Source organism: Myripristis murdjan, chromosome 24 (genome assembly GCF_902150065.1).
Source record: "Myripristis murdjan chromosome 24, fMyrMur1.1, whole genome shotgun sequence".
Taxonomy (NCBI): domain Eukaryota; kingdom Metazoa; phylum Chordata; class Actinopteri; order Holocentriformes; family Holocentridae; genus Myripristis; species Myripristis murdjan.
In genome coordinates this window covers 18,977,379-18,995,957 of record NC_044003.1, presented here as the reverse complement: position 1 = coordinate 18,995,957, position 18,579 = coordinate 18,977,379, and the positions used below count along the sequence as shown (strand labels likewise).

Sequence of the window (18,579 nt, the reverse complement as noted above, 5' to 3'; positions counted from 1 at the left end):
TCTTTCAGCATCATGGTGCTGTTCAGATTTGTGATGTTTGGTCTGAATCTACTTCATTCATTTTGGAGCAGTATTCCTGCGTGTTCTTGTGACACGGAAGGAGTTAACAGACCAAACATGATGGATGTATCACACTCACATGAAGCAGGAAATGCCACTATATCGATGAGAATCTAAGCTATCACTTAAAACACTAATGTTTTATTGATTTTACTTGTGTAATCATGAGTGCTATGTAGTTTCCATTTAGCCTGAAGAGCTAAAAGTCTGTACTCAAGGTCTGCTTCCACATGACTGACAATGATTGACAAGCTTGATCTTACTAAATACATTACAGTACCTGATATGCCAAAGTCGAAGATGGCTAGGTTAACAGTCATGAGCTCAGGGGGCTTTAACTTGGTCTTTCGTCTGATGGTCATGTAAATGACATAGCCGTTCCCTGTTGCAGACATAATTCCTGCAGGGGAGAGAAGCAGAGAGAGACTGAGTGAAAAAAAAAAAAAAAAAAAAAAAAACATTTGCACATTGGAGACACAAGGTTGTAATTTGGCCACTTGACTGGCTATGCCCTTATTGTGTGAAAGAATGTGCATTATTAAAGGATCCCTGTTTTGAGAAATCTGTTTTTTTCTGATTACATAGCTCCATGCATGTAGGAACAAAGGTGCTTAAAGGTCATTTTCTTGCGCAAATGTGCAAATGGCCATAAAAACACAGCAGTGGGGGTGCCAGCTATTGCATGGAATGAAAATTATGATGAAGTTAGGACGAATGACCTGCTGTTGCTATGACAACTGAGGGAGTGATGGGGTCAAAGTTCATGTGGGCTGAAGTCTCAACAATGAGCACAACCACCATAGCAATGATGACAGTGATGGCATCACTTCGAGTATAAGCCGAATGTCGTTGTGCCATAAAATGTGATTTTTGCTGGTGGCAGCCACCACAAATGGCCAAACAATAAACTGACCTTAACACACACACACACACACACACACACACACACATACACACACACACACACACACACACACACACACACACACACACACACACGTCAACCTCTTGAATGCCTGGACTTGTTCAGTCAGTCGGGAATAACATTGTCACAGAGAGGTGAAGTGAAGTGACCTCATGTTCATCTTTGTTGTTGATGTAACCGATGCTGCATGGCTCCCCTCAGCCACATGGATACAGCATCTGCTTTTTCCTTCAATTTCACCGTCCATATTAATATCCGACAAGAAATATGCTTAAAACAACTTGTTGCTGGTAATAGCAGAGAATTATGACTCACTATAACTTAAAATATGTTTGCCTTAGTTGCTTGACCTGATTAACCTTGACCTGATCTAAACATTTATGACTTTATTCATAAACCTGACCTGTGTTGGGGGGTAAAAAATATTGGCTGTCAGTATGATCAATTAAATGCTATTTCTACCATACTTTTTGTTTGTTTGTTTGTTTCGTTTTTTGAGGTTCCCCTGTTAATTCTCCAGTCAGAAGCATTTGCACTGACTTCGCGCTCATTGGAATAAGAAGAGCTGTTGTTGTCTGGCAATAAGGCTCCACTATTATGACTGCTCTGTCTATGGGGACTTAGTTTTCAAATTCATTCAAAACATATCTTTCTAGCTAATCTACATTTACATGCAAAACAACACACAGAAGATTGTTGTTATCCTGAGCCACGGTATATTACAAAACAAACCATGAGAACTGAATTATATAGAAGAACCTTTAACCTATTATTCACAGCTGGGAATTCTTGGGAATCCAATTAACTACCTTCAGTGTTGGCAAAATCTGTGAAATGGCTGGATGCACTTTCAATATATTGTATAAAGTAGGCTGTTAATCTTAAAACTAAAATCAGTTCTGCAGTAGTCGGGACACAGTGGTGAGAAGGGGAACTGATTATAATGTCTAATCTGCTGAATAACAATGTGAATCCTCCAGTTTCTTCCCTTCTTTTTTAAGCTATACAAACATAGCTTTCTCTTTTCCTGAACTGCTGTGAATGCAACATGACAACAGACAGCTCCAGTCAATTCTCAATGCCAACAGCAAACTCAAGCCACCGAATTATCTTCGAGTGACTTAAAATGTAACCCCTTATACTCCGATTGTCCCTTAAATGCCACCTTTGTTCCCCGATACTGTATGATAATGTCACATAATTGTTTTGCATCTTGTGATTGCAACACTTCACTGAAGCTATATCAAGTTTACATTCAGTAAAATGTCAGACAACTCAAAGAAAGCCGTGTCTTCTTACGCATTTGTCATCATTGCATGGTAGTGCTTTGTTTGAACCCTTAGAAATTTATTTTAAATACAAGTTGATATTCCAAAGTTTCCAAAGACACCAAATATGTCCTGCTGAATTGCAGGAAAATGTGTATAAAATGATGCACACAACATCTATATATTTTCTATTTGATGTAATGGGACAGCCATAAAACATTCCCTCATACTACTGTGTGGAAATGGAGTCCCTATCCTTTCCAGTTTTAGCAGCATGCTGTCCACACTGGGCTGTATAGCAGGGACCAGACTTCACTTAAATAACCTCATAAAAGACCCAATCAGCAAAGCTCAACTCACCCTCTAAACAGATTAAACTCGATAACCCTGTGATCAAATTTGAAACGGAAATTTCCCCAGCAGAGACGCACAGGGTCATGATCAGAACTTGCTATCAAGCTCCTACACAAGAGCCACAAGACCTTTTTGTTTAAGAGCAGGGGGAATGGACAACAGTGACAAGTGTACTGATACACACTGAGAATGCATCCACGTGTGCTTTGGAGTGATAGAGGGGAAATATGCCATGAAACACCGATGTGCCACACATTTCTTGGCTATGTTTTAGGTGCTGGTATATTTTTTCTGAATTTCCACAGATTAGTGGTCAACCATAGAAATGACATCACATCCATCTGTTTAAAGTTGCAATATAAAAATCAGGAGCAGACTAAACATCAGCAATTCTATCTTCATTCCTCAGAATCAAAGGACTTTTTTTTTTTTGCTAGGCTCAGCAGGGCCACCCATAAGTGTGTGTGTGTGTGTGTGTGTGTGTGTGTGTGTGTGTGTGTGTGTGTGTGTGTGTGTTTATGGTAAGCTAATTTTATTTTGAATCAAAATACTCATCATTACTCATTAACACAACAAAAAGCAAAGTTTTTCTTTATTGATGCTTTAGTAAAATGCAGCCTGTTTGACAATGAAAACCTCCTCTTTTTTTGGTACCTTTGTGAAAACAGCCAAAAGATCCAGGAAGAACACCAGCAGGGCAAGTGGCTAAGAATAGAAGAATAATCACATCATCATCATCATATCAAACAGAGAAAACACTGGAGTGTCTAAGAAACTTCAAAGAGCACCACATGTCTGTGTTTTTCAAACCCAGCAACACACTGAGACAGAAACTGGTCCACCTGAAAGACTGCACACCCAAACGCAAGAAGAGCAATCTAGTGCACGCAGTCCAGTGCACTGAGGAACACACAGAGCGGTGTATCTGCAAGCAAATGGCACAGCACAGGAGGGCCAACTCCTCAGGTCAGGACTCATCAGTTCACTTTCACCTGAAGGAAAACGGACACTCCTTCAAGGACAATAACATTCATTTTTTGCATTGGTTTAAGTTTAAATTAGAGAAACCATCCCTCAACAGAGGAGGTCTGAGACATGACTTGTCCCCCACCCACAATGCTGGTCTTTCATCCCCTCCCAGGGGATATTACAGCCATTCACACACGGCCTCCTGTGACCACAGCGCCTGTTGTTCACTCTTGGACTCGGGTGACTCCACCGACTCTTAACTACTCTCACTACAACAGCCAGAAGCGCTAATGAACCAAGTGGTAAAAAGGACCTTGATAACGACTCCCCAGAGGTTAAATCCCTGGGACTCCGTCAGAACTGGAGAAGCCTGTTAGATGATTGTCTTCAAGGATCTACAAACAAGTCCAGTTGCCCTTGATTCAACCCTCCTTGCATAACCATGACCTGGATGACTGAGAATCTGCATTCTCGTATGGTGTGTGTGTGTGTGTGTGTGTGTGTTTATATGCCTATGTACCTCCCATCGCTGAGTAAGTTTGAGTAAGTTTACATGTACTGTATGTGTTTAGTGCACACATGCATTGGTATGAGTAAAACAGATTCGGGGAGGCCCCATTCACTGGACCTCTTCAGGGGCCTAGTCATTTCTGTGGGAGGGCCTGAGGCTCAGCACTGTATATTGCCATCAAAGAAATCCATCACAGATGGGACAGAGATGCCAGTTTTTTGGAGACAGCAGCCTCAATAGACCAGGAAGCAGGATGCTGTTAATGAAGTTTGAGTGTTTTTCTTTGTCTGTTCAACTGTTAACTTTCAACTAAACCACTATTACTGCTGCTGGAAATGTAAAACACAAAATGGCAAACAAGTTCATCTCCATATATTGCTAGTGTATACCCAGGTTTAAGTATTGTAGATAATAACAAGGCTGACATTTATATTTGCTATAATTGCTTTAAAAACAGCTTGAGAACCCCAATCAATATGGTATGTTTCCGTTATGCAGTATTAAGGTTAGGGAGACACATTAGACCATTAAATGTTTCTCTCTGTGGTGTACTGAAATGTTAGAAAATACTTACACACTATGCTTTCATTTAAATATCTAAAGTGGGGTCTAACTTATATTTTAAAACAATTGCCCTGACCAGTGTGAACTTAATTCTACCAAAATAGTCACCAGTGATTGCCAGTGTGCTCACAATGTTACAATGTGAGCTGATTAGCAATGAGCTTTGGGTTTGTTTGGTTATGCAAAATATATTTTTTTAAAAAGTGAATTGAGCTGTTCAAAGGTGCACTATGCAAAATTGCGGAGGGCCAATTGAGGTAAGGGCCCTTACAAAAATGTGGAATAAGCACATAATCTATCAGTGAGTCAGTCTGATGACGTGCACCATAAAGGGACATTTTGTGGAATGCGAAAAGGCTGTTGCTAAAATTAGGACATATAGACTCATCTATCAAATTATTGCTTTATTCCAAGTTTGTTTTTTGTTTTGTTTTCCTTTCTCTTTCTCCTCTTGTTGGCTGATATTTCATCTGCCTTTACACCCTTCTGCATTCCCTGCATTCATTTGTGCGTTTGTTGAATAAATAAATACCTAAACCAATTTTTAAAAATGACATCTATTATGTATTGGACTGAGGAGAATGCTAAACAAAATTCTGACATAAGCTGAAAAATAAATTAATTGAAAAAAAAACACAACAACCAAAAAACAATAATGGTTTGCTGAGGCAGTTATTGCTGCATTTCCATGTGGAAAAGTGGACCTCAACTGTCAGGAAATGAAATGCAGATCCCGAAAGCACATCCTCTGTCCCTCTTCATCCCTCACAGTGCATTGCTTGCTGTCAAAGCTGACATACTGTGCTTCATGTCAGTACATATAGATGAATCTTTTTCTTCAGTCTTTTGATATGTGTTCCCTCCAGTTTGTGACATGAGCAATCAGTCAGCCAACAGCAACAGTTTTTCTGCGTCCTGTCGCTTGGATTGTACATCACAAAATGGATTTCAGTGAAGATTTCATTGCCGTAGTAGAAGAAGCGTCCTCCAACTTATCGGACAAACATTTCTGCTATGTGCATGTTCAGAGATGCCGTATCTCCCAGTGCTTTCGAGACAGCAGACCAAGGGTGCAGTGTCCTGACTCTGACTTGGAGTGACAGGAATCTGCAGGCACGGAGAATGCTGCAGTTCTCACTGGTTCTCTGCCTAGAACCCACTTCAGTCTTTGGTCGAGTAGGGACATGGTGACAGTGCTGAGCTCTCTGAAGAAGGTGCCTGCTGCCCATCCTCTACTCCCTGTTGTCAGAGGTTTGCGGACAGGTGGATTCAGTGATGTGACATGTTGTGCCAAAGTTTTGAAGCGTGTGTCAGGTTAGCCAGGATTTTTTTTTTTTTTTTTGTCAAGCCTGTATCAATGATGTATGTGCTGACATCCAAAAGCCTCACTGACCGTCCGTACCACGGGACCAGTTTGGGAAGTGGCTCAAGATTGGTCACGCGATTTGAAATTTATAGGACTGCAAAATGTAATGGACATATTCACTCTTGCTAGTTTGACATGGTACCACCAAGTAAGAGAAAGGTTTCCCCAGTATGGGAACAGTTTGATATTATTTCTCCCAATAAGGTGTCTACATAATAATTATTGTGGATGCATTTTCCTCAAATAATATTGATTGTGCAATACAATTTAGCATCTATTCTCTTTTCTTCTGTCCAAGGAATTGGGATACAATAACACATGATCCATTCCAGGCATTACTGTGCTTTGAATGAGAAAAGGGCAACAATTGAGGTGGACCGAGCCAAGGTGACCCATTTGGAAATGAAATGATAATATAGCATACAATAACAGGATTAAATGGTTGGTAATGGTAAAGAGATGGATGAAGCCTTTGTTAGCATGGTAATGAAGGACATGCAGACCCCTGTACGATTTGACATCCGAGCAAAGTCAAGGAAGCTGGTGGGATATTCAAGATATTCAAGAAGCAGAACCACTGCAAAGCTAACTGCGCTGGCTTCATTACAATTTTGTTGATGACACACTAGTTTGTTTGTGTTACAGCTGATGCGACAGTTCAATTATTTGCTATTTTGTTTTATTTTTAAAGGAGAGGCTCAAACAGACACAAGATCTGGGGAGTATGGCAATACTGCCGCATGTAATGTTGCCACCATGGAGCTTTCAGAAGAGACCACAGCATCAGGTTCAAAGGTTGTAGCACTATTGTCAACGTTGGATCACTCACTACAAGATGAAATAGCCAATACAATAATCTCAGAAGCAACTTTGATGGCAGAACACCTCAGGAGGCAACTACAGGAGAGGTTTGACACACTTCAATCGATGAGCATCATGTCCCTGACATCACTACTTGACCCGAGGTTAAAAAACACAGCGTTTCTCAGCCCTACGAAAGCATCTGATGCAGTGAAAAGATTTACATCAGAATGTGCTGCTGTAAGGAGATGTCAATCAAACCACCTCCTCATCATCACCACCACCACCACAACAACAGCAAAAATCAGCATCACAAACTGCTGAACCTGTTGTCCTAGGTAATATTTACTATTGAATTTGAGTTGCATTTATATTAACTACTACACTAACATATAAAGTCTCTGTGTACTTCTTAGGTACCTGATGGAGAAAAATACTTCACAACTGGAGGATCCACTCAAATACTGGAAACAGCAGAAATTTGTACAAGCCGGCAATGTCATCTCTGAATATCCCTGCCACTTCTGTACCTCTTCTTCTGTTGTTTCATTCACAGGCTTTAGTGATGCAAAATACTACACACATCAAATAGTAGTAGATAGTCATCTATCATAGCACTGCAACTTAAGAAAACAGTTAACACATTTTCTAAATACTGTGCATGTGTTGTTAAACTGATGAAGAGGTTTGATCAATTTGCTTGTGTTTTGTCTTTTTGCATGTATTTTGTTAAGCTACAGTGCACTGAGCTCTCAGGGCCACCGTAGTTTTGCCTGTTTCTCACTCTTTGTCCAGTAGATGGCTGAGTGGGCAAATTAAGCCTCAAGGATTGAACCCTTTGAACCCTTTAGTGAATCAGTTGGATAGAAGGCTTCATGAAGCTTCATGTCACCATCAATAGAAAACAGTCCAAGTCAATAAACAGCAAATCCAGACAAACCAGGAGGCAGTACAGGAACAGTTCAACAACCAGAGGACAGACAGGAATAAGCAGCTGAAACAGACTTACAGGGGAAAGCAGGCTGGCGGGACACACAGGTGAAAACATTGACAAACTGGTGAAGATACAAACACTTCTGGGTGAATTGGCTGTGTGAAGACATGTGCACAGGTGAATCTGGCGGGCTGAGAGATGATTGGAAGAAGAGTGGTGAATGGCAGAAAGGCAGAGCTGGAGAAGTGGAGGCAGGTGTGCAGGCGAGGTAACAGATGACTGGAAGAGGTTTGTGCAGGAAGGCGGAGACAGGGGAGAGCAGGAGAGGAGAGACTGGACTGGAACCAAGGAGGCTAAAATGCAGAAGGGGATATGGGGTCATATTTTGTTATAGCATTTGGGTCCAACACTTGTGTAGTACAATCTGGTCAGCACCCAAAGAGCACCATGCTGTAGCCTTCCAACATCACAGCTCCAGTTACATTGCTCATGTGTTACACACCACAGCTCGCATGGCTGTGACAGCCTTCTGGAACAGCATGGAGACACACAGAACCAGATGCAAAAGGCAAAAACAAAGCAGAGGCAGGGGATGACCCAAAAAACCCAAACTAACCCTTTAAAGTGCGTGGTGCTGGCGCAAGAATTACATCACAATCCAGCCCCAAGTTGTACAATACATCACATCGTGTCATGACAAATTAAAATCTTGGTTATCTGGTGTCACGCTTATCAAAGCTTGCTCATGTTCATTAATATTTACTGCACTGGCCACAGAGCACGTAAGAACATGTGACATCATAAGAAAAACATGAGAACGGCAGCAGTCTAATGAAGTAACGTGTTGGCCATTAATTAAATAAGAATGTCAGCTCTGGCTTTGGGTGTCTGACGTTCCATCATTCCCATTTGCGGTTTAGCCCGTAACCAGCTTCATCATCTGTCTCCTGCTATTAACAATGATGAATTCTGATGTTTTTTCACAGTCGTCACCTCACCATTCTTACTTATAACATCACTGAGCTGCCCTGTACCCACATTACAATGGTCTTTTTGGTATCTCTCTTTCTAAGCTATTATTAACTATATTATATCACTGTGAATTCCCCAATGAATCGTTATGATGGCGCCAGCTGTGGCTGTGGGGGAGATTTGTCACACAACTGCAAAGTCTATGCTGCAGCCATTCAACCATTTACTGTGTTTCATGCATATGTCATGTGACTAATCTGTACACAAATTGTAATATCATTGCATTTCACAGTGAACTGAATAACAATATTGGCTAAAGAGCAGTGTTGACATAACAAGGGATAGGGAAAATTGACATTTGATGCCAAACATGAGACCGGCAGCGTTTCTGTGCACAAAAGCCTGCTTATATAGGTACACAGGCAACAAGAAAAATATTTACTGCCAAGTGGAATTGAATGCAGGTTTGAAAGCCAAGGATTTGTCTGCTCACATTCCATGGCTACAGTAGATGATTCTGTAGCCTTACTTCCTTTCAGTCTTTCAATTGACAGATGAATAGAGGACACTATGAATCTGTGTGTGTGTGTGTGTGTGTGTGTGTGTGTGTGTGTGTGTGTGTGTGTGTGTGTGTGCTATTGAGAGACGGCTGTTCTTGTGAGGGCGATTCAGATCATGAGGACATTTTGGGTGGTCTATGCCAAGGAAAATTTGGCTATTTTTGGCTTATTGGTTCAGGTTAGGGTTAGAATTAGTTGGAATAATAAGTTTCATTCCTGTGCTGACCAAGCTATTACAGGAAGAAAGTCATTCCCAGTCATTCCCATTCCCAGTCACGTTTCCTGGTATGTGGATGTGCATCACCATTCTCCAGGTGGCTAACACTTTTGACCTCTACCATACGCATGCTGTATTTCCCTTACACATTGTTCTGGGAGCTCTGTGCAAAACAATACACACTATAATTCCCCTAAGTACTGCATGGTGCGAGAAGCACCAAACACCAAACAAGTTAGAAAGCTGGGTCTTCTTATGTTGGTTTAAAGCCTCATCAACCCTGCTGGTCCCATCAGTGGATTCATAATTACAGATGTAAGCTGCACATTGGAGTGTTTTTCAAACCCATAGAAATTTATTTTAAATTGTGGTAGAGATCCCAAGTTCTCTTAAGACATCAAATATGTCCTGTTGAATTATGGGCAAATGTGTAGGGATGCACGATATATCGGCATTAATATCGGTATCGGCCGATGTTCGTCATTTTTTAACATATCGGCATCGGTCAGATGAGTAAAACTGGACCGATATTAACAACCGATGTTTATATCCGTCTAATTGCTGTTTGTGTATGTGTGTCGGGAGAGGGAGGGTGAGAGGGAGAGAAAGGGGGAGGGGGATTTGGTCATGCGGTATTTGTTTGGGCACGTGTCAATGACATAAACAGCCCAGGATTGTGGGGTGTTAAAATGAAGAGGAGAAAAAAAATGTCGGCGGTGTGGTCGTTTTTCACGGTGTCGAAAGAAGATACTCGAAAAGCAGTATGCAACACCTGCAAAGTCGAGGTAATGCGAGGAGGATGCCGCGTCAAGTCATTCAACACTACAAATTTATTATCTCATCTGAAAAACCGCCATCCAGAAGTTCACAGCCAATGGCAGAAAGCTAATGCTGCTAACGTTAGCCAGCAGGCAAAAGCGAAAACAGCAGCAGCCACCGCCGCAGCTGGGAGCCCAATACAACAAGTACTCGACCAAACCAAGATATTTGCCAAGGACAATTCAAAAGCCAGGTCAATAACTTATCGATCACAGAATTGTGGACAGAATTGCCAAATAAAACAATCTATTTTTAACGCGGAATTTGACATAATAATAACTGCACCGGCACCGCACGAGCCGAAAAGCAAAGAAACTTTCCAGCTACAGCAGCGCACTGGCATAGATTGTGTAACAAAGCGAAGAGGTGCCACTCTGCTCTAATTTCACTGGCCAACAGCAGCACACTGGCTTAGCTTGTCTATTCAGAGAAGAGGTATCACTTCGGCTTATTTTTCATATTCAATCTGTGTTATCACATGCATGCTACTGCTCATTCATTGGTAGTTGAATTGTTAGGTCTGTTTGATAAGTAATTTACGTTTTTAAAACAAATAATAATTTAACATATTGTTAAATTATTGGAGTCACGCTTACTGGTAAACATCCACTCCACTCCAAAAAAAAAAAACATATCGATATCGGTAAATATCGGATATCGGCCATAACAGCAATATTAATATCGGATATCGGTATCGGCCAAAATTTCCATATCGGTGCATCCCTACAAATGTGTATAAAATGATGCACAAGACTCTAGATGTTTTCTATTTGATGTAATGGTGCAGCTATGAAACAATGGCATCTTGGGCTTTCATATTTCACTCAATATAAATGAGACTGTCATGTCTAGAAAAAAACGTGAAGTGTTATGTCTTGTCTTGTGATTTCCTGTTATATTTTGAAATTTACTTCCCTCTCATTTCTGGTCACTTGCCCTTCCTCTTGTGTGTTCCTCTGGTCTGATTGTCTTCTCCGCCCTGATTGTTTCCACCTGTTCCCTATTACCTGGTGTGTGTCTGCGTTTTCCCTTGTCCTGTGCCAGTTCGTCTTGTGTCGTCTTGCCAAGAGAACCACGCCATTCTTGTCAGGTTTACCACAGATTGTTTCAGTGGCGAGCGGTGACATTTTTGTGTAGTCATGCTGTGGTCCCAATTTCATGTGAGCGCGCCCGAGAGGGCGCAAAGTCAAAAATTTTTTGGGGCATTTATTTATTAATAAAAACGCATAATATGGTTTTTAACTATACTATATCAACTCGACAACTCGATTTTGACAGACACGCGCGTGCATTTTGCCCCAATGTTACCAACAACGTGTTGCAATTTACAGTGTAAATGAAAGCGGAAATTATTAGAACGGATGGATGATGCAGTAATAACAGAGTCAAGCAAATGACACATGAACATGCTCACAATGTTACCAACAAAATGCTGGAATTTACCATGAGATCGGAACTATTTGGACGTGCCACGGGATGATGCAAACACACAGCAATGTCACCAGCTAGCCTACATGGTCAATGAAATGACACACACACATGCCCAATTGCCCATCAGGCAGGCTATACACCAAAGTGATAAACGTCAGAGAACACCTCTTTTTCATAAAACCTGCAATAGCTTAAATCGATGAAACATGCCAGGTTACTCAATTGAGGTTTATTTTCACCCATTTTGATTGGCACAATGCAGATGAAAGAACAAACTAATGTTAATGTTCCCGTACTAGCTAGCCAGCTAACGACGTTAACGGTAGCTAGCTGTCAAGTGAATGACTTGCAGTTGCCGCTGAACATTTCAAGCGAGCTTGCTACGTAGCTACTTGTGTTGCGCATGCGTCTTCTGAAAAGCTGATTTGCAGACAGCTTGTTTTCCATTCAAAACGCCCACGTACAGGAAACACCGGCTACAAAACTACTGTAAATACTCGGTATCACAGAGCGCATGCGCGCGTCAAGCTGTCAACTTTCCAGCATTTCGCTAGCATATTGAGATAGATATGTGTATATAGGCAGCGGTTTGCAACCAAAATGATAGAAATAAGGTATATTATAAAAGGACACACTAGGAGACCAATATTTTAAAGATTTTAATTGAAGGGCTTGGGCATGCGCTGCATTTATAGCTTATTATGACCGCTCGCCCCTGGATTGTTTGATTGCCTTTTTGCCTTGCTACTCCTTCATTATTTGTTACTTTACAAGTCATTGCCTTTTGTTTTGCTTGTCCTCGTTAAGAGTGGATTTCTGTTGTTACTTTTGCATTGATTTTTAGTTGCTACTTTTGATTTACTATCCTCCTCAATCGAGTGATTTTTAGTTTTGTAGATTTCCTCCATGAGAGTGATTTTTGAGTTGTTACTTTGTGCCTTATTAAAGACTGTTCATTATTCTAATTCATGTCTGGAGTCGTGCTCTTGGGTTCTCTTTTGTGCTCGGTCTTGTCAGAGATGTATCATCCATAAAGCAAAACCAGCAGGTGCAGAATAAATATGTGCAACTACGAAAGAAGTTGATTTTTTTATTTTTTTTTTTCTAATTTTGAAGCTACTTAGGGGTAAATTTAACAGAAAATCAGAGTTGAACGGGTTCAAGCATAGTTTCCTCACAAGTGGAATCCACTACCTCTTGAGGGATAAGGATTGCTAAGAGGATCCATGAATCAATATAGGTTGTACTGGCTGAAGTGAAATTTCCTAATGTCCTCACCAAGTGCATTTACTGTTTCATGAAAAATATCCTGTTGAGGGGGATTAATGATGATAAAATATGCAGACCAACCACAGAAGCTCTACCTTTGTAGCAAGCTGCTTGATGATCCTGGCTGCGAAGCTACAAAGAAGACAACCTTGTGAAGATGTTCAAGGCACAATCAATCGCTAAGTCAGTTAAAAAGACATTCTACGGCTTTATGACACGGCTAGATCAGCTGAAAGGAGCCTTTTCAGGGTGCTGTGATTAAATTCTACAATGCTTTATAAAAACAGCCTAGAAAAATACATTATTTGTTATAGCTGTGACTCTGAAAATGCTCCAGCTTCAAAATTGCATGGAATTAAATAAAATTACATGGAATTACAACATTAAATGGAAATGAAAAAAAAAGTCAATGGAATTCATTGTGCTCTGAAATAGAAAATGTATGGACCCTCAGTTAAAGATGGCCACTACACAGCAGCAGGCCTGCAAAATGGAAGAACACATCTTTTCTGGTGAGATAAAATCAGCCCTTATTATGTTCTACACAAATATATTCAATCTGGGCAATCTATTTATATACTGCATATGGGATGAGTCACACCTCAAATGGTTTCACTGGGGCTCAGACAAAAAAAAAAAAAAAAACATTGTGCCACAATAAGCAAAAATCCAATCAAAATCAGATGAGATCTGCACACAGACAAAGTCAAGTGTTCAAAGGCTGCTCTTTAAACAGTAGCAACCAAGCATGAGCAGGGGACAGGGGACATAAAGAGCTTGGCAGCACAAACAGCACATTGGTTCTTATTAATTTTGGCGCTAACTCCTTTATGATCGGTTTGAACTCTCCAACAGAGCACCATCATACATTATTTGAAACGGGCTCACAGTATTGGGAGCAAAATAGCCCACATGAAAGCCTGATTCAGTCTGATTCGTCTTTCTGTATGCATACATCATTCATTTTTTGTTGATGCTGTCGTTTCAGCTCCAGTCGATTCATGCGCCCCGCCACCTCCCCACTCCCCACCAATGTAAAGGCAAGAGGGCTGGCTACACAGACGGCAAGCCTAATCATCATCCTCATGGGAATCATCATCATCTCCCTGTATTCAAAGGGTGTCACCATTCTTGGAGCCTTTGTCCCAAAGTCCCTCCCTGTCCACAGTATTGGGAGCGTAACAGCCCAAATGTTTCATTTTATTCAGCAAAATCTTATTTTTGTCCATTCAAATTAGTCTCTCCTGATTGAAATATTTACATACACACCCATTAAAAACCCTGCGAGGCAGTGTCACTTCTGGAAGCAAATTAATTTCGCCTCTTGCCGACATGCCCCTCGCAGGTCAAAATTCAATCCAACTGAACTTTTGCATGACTCAGCGATGCTTAATCAGTGCGAGCTACCTTCATACCATCTGTTCCACTATTTTCTCTTTTCTTCTACAGACGGGTGACAGCTTCAGCGCTCCTTGGCATCGTTTTCCAAGCCTCTGGGGCTCTGCTGGAGGGATGAAGCACCATTCTTTCAAAAGATATTCCATCATTTGGTATTTTGATGAGGGTGGTGGAGAATGAATACATTTCCCCAATTTTCATGCGTCTAACACATGAAAATGTGGTTACTATGAAGGCCACAGAATATAAATTACATCATTTTCATTCTTATCAAACCATTCAGTGAGAGCCTCGTGTCCTGGGCACTGCCTTTATGGAAGAGACCACTCCAGTCACAATAAAAATGTTTCATCATAGGATAATAGTGATCACTCTGATAAATTTTGTGCTGATTTCCAGTGAGTCTTTGCTCTAATGGGACAAGGGGGGCCAACCCATGTCAGGAAGATGCTTCCCACAGTTTGACAGAGCCAGCTGACCTCCTCTCTACAGGGGTCTAGCAGTCAGACCTGTAGTTCAGTATATGCCACACATGAACTCCACTTGTCCAGAATATGGTGACCAGACTTCACTCATGCCAAACACCTTACAAATACACTTTTGAGGTGTGTTGTTTTTTCCTTTAATTTGTCGCCTGTCTGTATGTATATTAGCAACAAACTGTGATTAAATGCACTTTTTCATCCATTTACTGCTTATTTGATGTTATACTTTTGTGTTTGTTGTTTGCCTTTCATCCTGCTGACGACTTCAACTTATCATCAGTGTTGGTTAAGTTAGGTGCTCTGAAAAGTTATCAAGTTACTCGTTACTTTCTGCAAACTGTAATCACAATACTTTTACTAATTATTTTCTCTCAAAATAAAATAGATTATGAATTACTTTCCTTTTGTGTTACTTTCTAAAATCACGATCAGCCCATATCAGAGGAGAAATACAAGAGTGGAGGCAGACTGGTCGAGACAAACTTTCACCAGACTAACCTCGGCTAACATACTCTCCTCCTGGGAATCTTTTAAAAACATGATCAAGGACGGGCCAGCAGATTTTTATGGTTTCTGGATGACCTTGCATGAGCTCCCTGACAAGCCGGCCACTTCTGTCGACCGCATTTTCCCCAGGAGTTCATTGATCCAACCTGTAGCACTAGATGATATCAACTCAAGCAGCCATGAGCATTTGATCACTTATTGATAAGATTTTTGAGGTGGTAAATTTGCTATAACTCAACTTAGGTCCCATGCTTAATGGACCATACCGGTGATTTAGCATGTTTAGCATAATGTCTACAAAATGTTTATATTACACATTTCTGCTAATGCTTTCCCAAAGCATGGAGTCGTATTATAGAACTCTGATATCATTTTTCCTCCCTTTTATCCAAACACTGGTTTCCATTCATTCCAGTATCATCTGAAAATGAACTTTCAGACACTTTCTTGACACCATTATTTCATCACAGTAGTAAAGTCGACTGCATTAGTTTTTTGTAAAAGCAGCAGCCCTGTTGTGTTCTGAGGACCTGAAATGGGATGCAGTGAAATGGTCTCTCCTCCTGAAAATAGTCCCGGGGGAAACATTTGCTTTACACAGCCAATTAACAGTTCTGCAGTTTATGAGTGTTGAGGACTTTGTTAGCTGCATAAGCAGAACATAATAGGGTGGGTGTTTAAACCAAAAAATCATATTTAAAAATCAAGGTGGTTGATAATATGTTGTGAAATCTTTACCATCCCCACGATTTGGGGGGTGGTAAATTTGTTTCTTGCCATGTGAAATGTGGAGAAACATGATTTTCATTAGCACAGTTACTGTAATAAGATTACTGACAATCAAAATGTAATTCTGCAAATCAATAAGGAGTAAACCACTGACATGTTTGGTTGGATCAGATAAATTTCCAATGTGCCTGAGGCCAGTGTGAACAAGTAGCACAGACAGTGATTACAAAAGACAGACACAGAGAGAGATTTAGTTGTAAGCAGTTGATAACGTGATGTTACCAATATTTGGTACCAATATAATTTGACAAAGCATTTCCTCTTATCCCCCACCACACACACACATACCACCACACACACACACACACATACACAATTAAGACTTAATTATGGCGTTTCCCATTGAAATTTAATATTTCAAATTTCCTTTTTGTTTTGACTTAATTTTGTGTGCCATGACACACAAAGCTTGTGGTTCTCATCAACCTGCTTTCAAACAATCCAAACTGAAAGATGCAAAGTCCTGAAGGTGTGTTAGTGAACTACAATAACCATAATTCATTGTGCCTACAAAGCAGTGCAACTCCACTACTTCAAGCCAGACACAATGTGAAAAGAGACAGAGTTTGAAATATAACCTTGATAATGACACGAGAGAGCAACTATTACAACATCATTAGCTTTCACTTTGTTGAGCGGCTGTAATGGCTGAAAAACTGCAGTATGACTCACTGGGTTTGCTAAGTGAAATATCAAGCTGTCAAGAATAATCCATGATGAGGGCTTCACCCAGCTGCATCATAATCCAAGATAACGAGAGGGCGTCAGTCACCAACATGATCCTTTAGTTGGACTGTAGAGACTTTGATCCATCGGTCTGTTCCACTAATTTATGTCTGTGTGTTTCACACTCAAACTGTGGTCTCTCATGCCCCAAGCAGCCTACAAAGGCCATGTGTTGTCATTTCTCTATAATCTACGGGTCTACAGAACGAGAGGACTGTTGGCTGACTCTGGCATGTTTTTAAAAAGCAGAAATAGTGGATTCTAGACAAGTCTCACACCTTAGAGGCCTATTTTCTCATAGATTTTCTTGTAGAACCAATATCAAAATAAAAATCTATGCAAACATCTCAAATCCAAGATTCATGGTTCCAGTGATTCAGATGCCTCAGGTAATTTTAATAACAACATCTCCACATATAAAGACTTGAAATACGATTAAACTTGTCTTGAAACACAATAAGAGCAAAGTGAAACAAAGTTAAGCCTGTTTTTTTTGGCTGAGGACTGTAAAACAACTCAGTGGGAGCGATGTGCTCTAACGTCTTCAAATAGTTATATAAGCATCAGAGCAGATCAAGATAAATAACTTCCTTAAGATTCCTGAAATAATTGATCACACCCTCAGTTATTCACAAGCAGAGCAAGTGAGAGAGAGCAAAACAGCTCTCTCTCACTGGGCTGCTGTGAGTTTAATGATTATTAAATGCAAAAACAGTCTTTTATTTGCTGCGTGTCTCTATTGACTTGCCCCTCTAAAAACATTCACCTCACTTCACTTGCTAAATAACCAGCGCTGAGGCCTTGTGGCAACATTTAAATTCTGTTTCTTGGGAGATTGATTGCATTGAGATTGATTGATAGCATTGATGTTTCTGGATAGATGCAGGGAATATATTCTCCAAAAGAAGTTACCAACCTATGATGCAGATGTAGAAGGCTGCAACAATGTCGGCCTCTTTGGAGAGTCTGGAGGCGAAAGGGTCACCGTGGAGGAGGTAGTGTGGGACGTACGTGGGATGTGTCCACGTCTCGTTCTCCATCACAGCCATCGGTGGGGAATGTTGGATGCTTCCTGTGGAGGAAGAGGTCAAATGATGTGTCGGCTTCCACAGGTTGAATACATATTCACATATTCACACATATTCACACACATACAGGCACAAAGATGCAATACAGGTGGTGTGCAGACAGACACGTGCACAGGCACAAAAGAATCCATGAACACATATACATACATTCATCACTGTATTATGTCAACAAAAACAAGAACACCCTCACATCAGTTGGCCTGTTGTGAAATTCTTCTGTTTTTATTATTGTGTGAATTGTTGTTCTTGCTCCTCTTTCGTAATCTTTTTCTTTTTTGTTTGTTTGTTTTTTGGGGTTTTTTTTGTACAGTAGGGATTTAAAGAAAAAAAAACATAAGTGTAATTGTAATATATGACCACTAGATGGCAGTGCACGTGCCACATGCATAATTATTTCTTATCGCAGATGCTTTTGTAATTATTTTATTTCATCATTCATTTATTGATGCATTAATTGTAAGTTTTCGTTTATTATGAATGTAGTATTTTGGTGCATTGATTTAAAAATTGTTCCTGGTTTAAGAGCTTTTTCTAAACATTTATGGCTCCAGTTTCATGTACCAAGG

General features: G+C 40.5%; 1 protein-coding gene across 2 annotated transcripts in view; it reads right to left on the bottom strand.

Annotated features, from left to right (window-relative positions):
• Positions 1-17,974, bottom strand: part of opn5 (opsin 5) — a 29,017-nt gene extending 11,043 nt beyond the window's left edge. Inside the window, exons 1-2 of one of the 2 annotated variants that reach the window (XM_030047341.1) lie at positions 17,842-17,974; positions 341-460 (exon numbers count right to left, since the gene is read on the bottom strand). In XM_030047341.1, the coding sequence (XP_029903201.1) occupies positions 341-460; positions 17,842-17,974 (253 nt within the window). Of the gene's footprint in view, positions 1-340; positions 461-7,827; positions 7,947-17,841 lie in introns of those variants that run through there. The other variant, XM_030047342.1, reaches the window with a different exon arrangement.
• Positions 17,975-18,579: the final 605 nt, after the last annotated feature.